The 4,386-nt window shown below is 44.9% G+C and overlaps 1 protein-coding gene across 1 annotated transcript in view; it reads left to right on the top strand.

Annotated features, from left to right (window-relative positions):
- Window positions 1–2,043, top strand: part of GDF3 (growth differentiation factor 3) — a 5,688-nt gene extending 3,645 nt beyond the window's left edge. Inside the window, exon 2 of the mRNA XM_017891763.1 lies at window positions 1,120–2,043. Within this exon, the coding sequence (XP_017747252.1) occupies window positions 1,120–1,946 (827 nt within the window). The 3' untranslated portion in view covers window positions 1,947–2,043. The remainder of the gene's footprint in view (window positions 1–1,119) is intronic.
- The last annotated feature ends 2,343 nt before the right edge of the window (window positions 2,044–4,386 follow it).

Here is a 4,386-nt window from a genome sequence, read left to right as displayed (position 1 = left end):
AAGGTTGGGTTTTTTTTTTTTTTTTTTTTTTTTTTTTTTTTAATTGAGACGGAGTTTTGCTCTTATTGCCCAGGCTGGAGTACACTGGTGTGATATCAGCTCACCACAACCTCTGCCTCCCAAATTCAAGCGATTCTTCTGCCTCAGCCTCCCGAGTAGCTGGGATTACAGGCATGTGCCACCATGCCTGACTAATTTTTTTGTATTTTTAGTAGAGATAGGGTTTCTCCATGTTGGTCAGTCTGGTCTCCTGACTTCAGGTTATCTGCCCGTCTGGGCCTCCCAGAGTGCTGGGATTACAGGTGTGAGCCACCACGCCTGGCCCAGTCTATTGACTCTTTCTCAGAATAATGGTTTAAGTGCCTGAAGTAAAATATTTAGGATTTCAAAAGAAACCAATTAAGTATTGAAATATATTTTAAAAATATTTTAAAAACAAATGTATATATAGTCATGTATATAATGCTTTATCAATGTAATACATAACAAGATCTAGGGAGGTGACTATACCTATAGCTACCATAAATTTCAGCATAGTGTTAGCATAAGTGTTTTTTTTCTTTTTCTTTTCTTTTATTTATTTATTTTTTGTAGAGATGGAGTCTCACTATGTTGCCCAGGATGGTCTCAAACTCCTAGCCTCAAGCAAATCTCCCATCTCAGCCTCCCAATGTGCTGGGATTACAGGCATAAACCACTTGCCTGGCCTCCATAAATGTTTTCAGTTATTTGCAACAACTAAATGTATGAACACACCTATGATTATTATTGATAACAATGTCATAGGCCCTGATGATATTACTGGGATTTGTTGCCTATATTCATAATGAAGGAAATGCTACATTTGCTTTACTTTAGTGGAAATAATGATGTAATTATTTTTCCCATCTAAGTACGTGCACCCTCTACATTTCATCCAGGAATCTCTGGGAACCTGTGGATGTGAAGATAAGAACCTCCGGCTTTCAGGAATAGAGAAACAAATGCTTCCAAATGATAGGGCCTGGGCTCTTCCCTGCTGTTATATTGTGTATGTGGATATCTGACATTTATATCATATAGGTGGATATGAACTAAAATGTATTATTATGACTCTGACATGTCTCTTTTCCCATCTAGGTTTCTTTCTTTACCCAAAGAAATTTTCCCAAGCTTCCTCCTGCCTGCAAAAGCTCCTCTACTTTAACCTGTCTGCCATCAAAGAAAGAGAACAGTTGACACTGGCCCAGCTGGGCCTGGACTTGGGGCCCAATTCTTACTATAACCTGGGACCAGAGCTGGAACTGGCTCTGTTCCTGGTTCAAGAGCCTCATGTGTGGGGCCAGACCACCCCTAAGCCAGGTAAAATGTTTGTGTTGCGGTCAGTCCCATGGCCACAAGGTGCTGTTCACTTCAACCTGCTGGATGTAGCTAAGGATTGGAATGACAACCCCCAGAAAAACTTCGGGTTATTCCTGGAGATACTGGTCAAAGAAGACAGAGACTCTGGGGTGAATTTTCAGCCTGAGGACACCTGTGCCAGACTGAGACGCTCCCTTCATGCTTCCCTGCTGGTGGTGGCCCTCAACCCTGATGAGTGCCACCCTTCTCGGAAAAGGAGAGCAGCCATCCCTGTCCCCAAGGTTTCTTGTAAGAACCTCTGCCACCGTCACCAGCTATTCATTAACTTCCAGGACCTGGGTTGGCACAAGTGGATCATTGCCCCCAAGGGGTTCATGGCAAATTACTGCCATGGAGAGTGTCCCTTCTCACTGACCATCTCTCTCAACAGCTCCAATTATGCTTTCATGCAAGCCCTGATGCATGCAGTTGACCCAGACATCCCCCAGGCTGTGTGTGTCCCCACCAAGCTGTCTCCCATTTCCATGCTCTACCAGGACAATAATGACAATGTCATTCTACGACATTATGAAGACATGGTAGTCGATGAATGTGGGTGTGGGTAGGATGTCAGAAATGGGAATAGAAGGAGTGTTTTTAGGGTAAATCTTCTAATAAAACGACCGATCTGGTTTATGACCACTTAGATCGGAAATGTCGATATACCTGTGTTTATAATTCGTCTTCCTGAAAAACCCAGCATAATTAATGATGCCCATACTTGCGTGTGTGTGCACACAGACACACACACACACACACACACACACTGGAGCCCTAATAATTGTGGTTAATTTCTGTTCTAACATACTCATTATGCATATGAGTATGGACACTGGCATTTACTGATGGCCAATTATGGGCAGGCATTATCCTACGTATTACTTTACAAACATTTCACTGTTCTTTGAGGGAAGCATTGTTATTTATGCTTTATAGACAAAGAAGCTGAGGTTTAGAGAAGCTAACAAATTTTCCTAAGGTCAGCAACTCTCCCTGGCTCTCCCTGGCAGATCTGATATGCTAATAGTGTTATATTAAAAAATTTTTAGACCGGGCGTGGTGGCTCATGCCTGTAATCCCAGCACTTTGACAGGCTGAGGCAGGCGGATCATGAGGGCAGGAGATCGAGACCATCTTGGCAAACATGGTGAAACCCCGTTTCTACCAAAATAGAAAAAAAATTAGCCGGTTGTGGTGGTGCTTGCCTGTAGTCCCAGCTACTTGGGAGGCAGAGGCAGGGGAATCACTTGAACCCTGGAGACAGGTTGCAGTGAGCTGAGATCGTGCCAGTGCACTCCAGCCTGGCTACAGAGCAAGACTCCATCTCAAAATAATAATAATAATAATAATTTTTTTGAAGGAAGCCTCGGCCTCCCAAAGTGCTGGGATTGCAGGTGAAAGCCACTGTGCCCAGCCCTAGTTAGACCAGCCCCTTTCTGGTCTTTTATTGATGTTCCATTTGATTCCTATAGTGCAGATCACATTGTACATACAATTTTATTTTATTTTATTTTATTTTATTTTATTTTATTTTATTTTAAGGGCTGGGTGCGATGGCTCTTCCCTGTAATCCAGCACTTTGGGAGGCTGAGGTGGGCGATCACCTGAAGTCGGGAGATTGATGACCGTCCTAGCTAACATGCGTGAACGCTGCTCTCTCCTCAAAAACCTACAAAAAATTAGAAGGGCGTGGTGGCCCATGCTATAATCTCAGCTACTTGGAGGTTGAGGCAGGAGAATCACTTTGAACCTGGGAGTGTAGCGGTTCCAGTGAGCTGAGATCGTGCCATTGCAACTCCAGCCTGGGCAACAAGAGTGAAACTCTTGTGCACATCAAAAAACAAGGAAAAAAATTTTTGAGCCAGGGTTCCACTTTGTCACCCAGGCTGGTGTGTACCGGCACCTCTCAGCTGTCTGCAGCCTCCACCCGCTGGGTTCAGACATTTCCTGCCTCAGCCTCCTGAGTGCTGGCATAATAGGCAGCAGGTCACCATGCCCGGCTAAGTTTTGTTTGTTTGCAGACGAAGTTTCGCTCTTGTTGCCCAGGCTGGCAGTGCAATGGCGCGATCTTTGGCTCACAGCAACTTCTGCCCTCGCTAGGTTCAAGCAATTCTCCACTGCCTCAGCCTCCGAGTAGCTGGGATTACAAGTATGCTGCCACCACACCCAGCTATTTTGTGTTTTTAATGAGATAAGGGTTTCTCCATGTTGGTCAGGCCTGGTCTTGAGGCCCCTGCCTCAGGTGATTCGCCCACTTCGGAATCTCCAAAGTGCTGGGATTACAGGCATGAGCCACCTCAACCCGGCGCCCGGCTTAATTTTTGTATTTTTAGTAGAGTGGGTTTCACCATGTTGGCCAGGCTGGGTCTTGAACTCTGACCTCAGGTTGGTCCACTGGCTCTTGGCCTCCCAAAGTGCGTGGGATTACAGGTGTAAGCCACTGCGCTGGCCTAGTATTTAAGGCTGCAACTGTATGTGTTTGTTTGATACACCCATAATTTACTTCAGAAGTTTATCACTAGACCATTATGAAAGTTTGCAGTTTTTCATGATGGACAGGGTTATAACTCTGTGTTCACATATCATTGTCCATTTTTATTCCCCACCTCGTCAGAAATTTTCCAGAACCCGTGGAATTGTAGAGAAAAAGATAAGCGACTCAAGTATAATTAACATAAATCGATATAAAACAAATATGGATAAATTATTGGGGTTGCAATTTGCATGGATAATAAAAAACTCTAGAGGCCAGGCACGGTGGCTCAAGCCTGTAATCCCAGCACTTTGGGAGCAGCGGGTGGATCATGAAGATCAGGAGATCGAGACCATCTGGCTAACATGGTGAAACCGTCTCTACTAAAATTTACAAACAATTAGCCAGGCAATGGTGACAGCACCTGTAGTTCCCAGCTTACTCGGGGGCTGAGGCCAGGAGAATGGCGTGAACCGGGAGGCGGAGCTTGCATGAGCCAAGTTGGCCCACTGCTCTCCAGCCTGGGCCAGAGC

This window comes from Rhinopithecus bieti, unplaced genomic scaffold (assembly GCF_001698545.2).
Source record: "Rhinopithecus bieti isolate Rb0 unplaced genomic scaffold, ASM169854v2 scaffold_21022, whole genome shotgun sequence".
NCBI lineage: Eukaryota > Metazoa > Chordata > Mammalia > Primates > Cercopithecidae > Rhinopithecus > Rhinopithecus bieti.
This window is presented reverse-complemented; position numbering and strand designations above follow the sequence as displayed.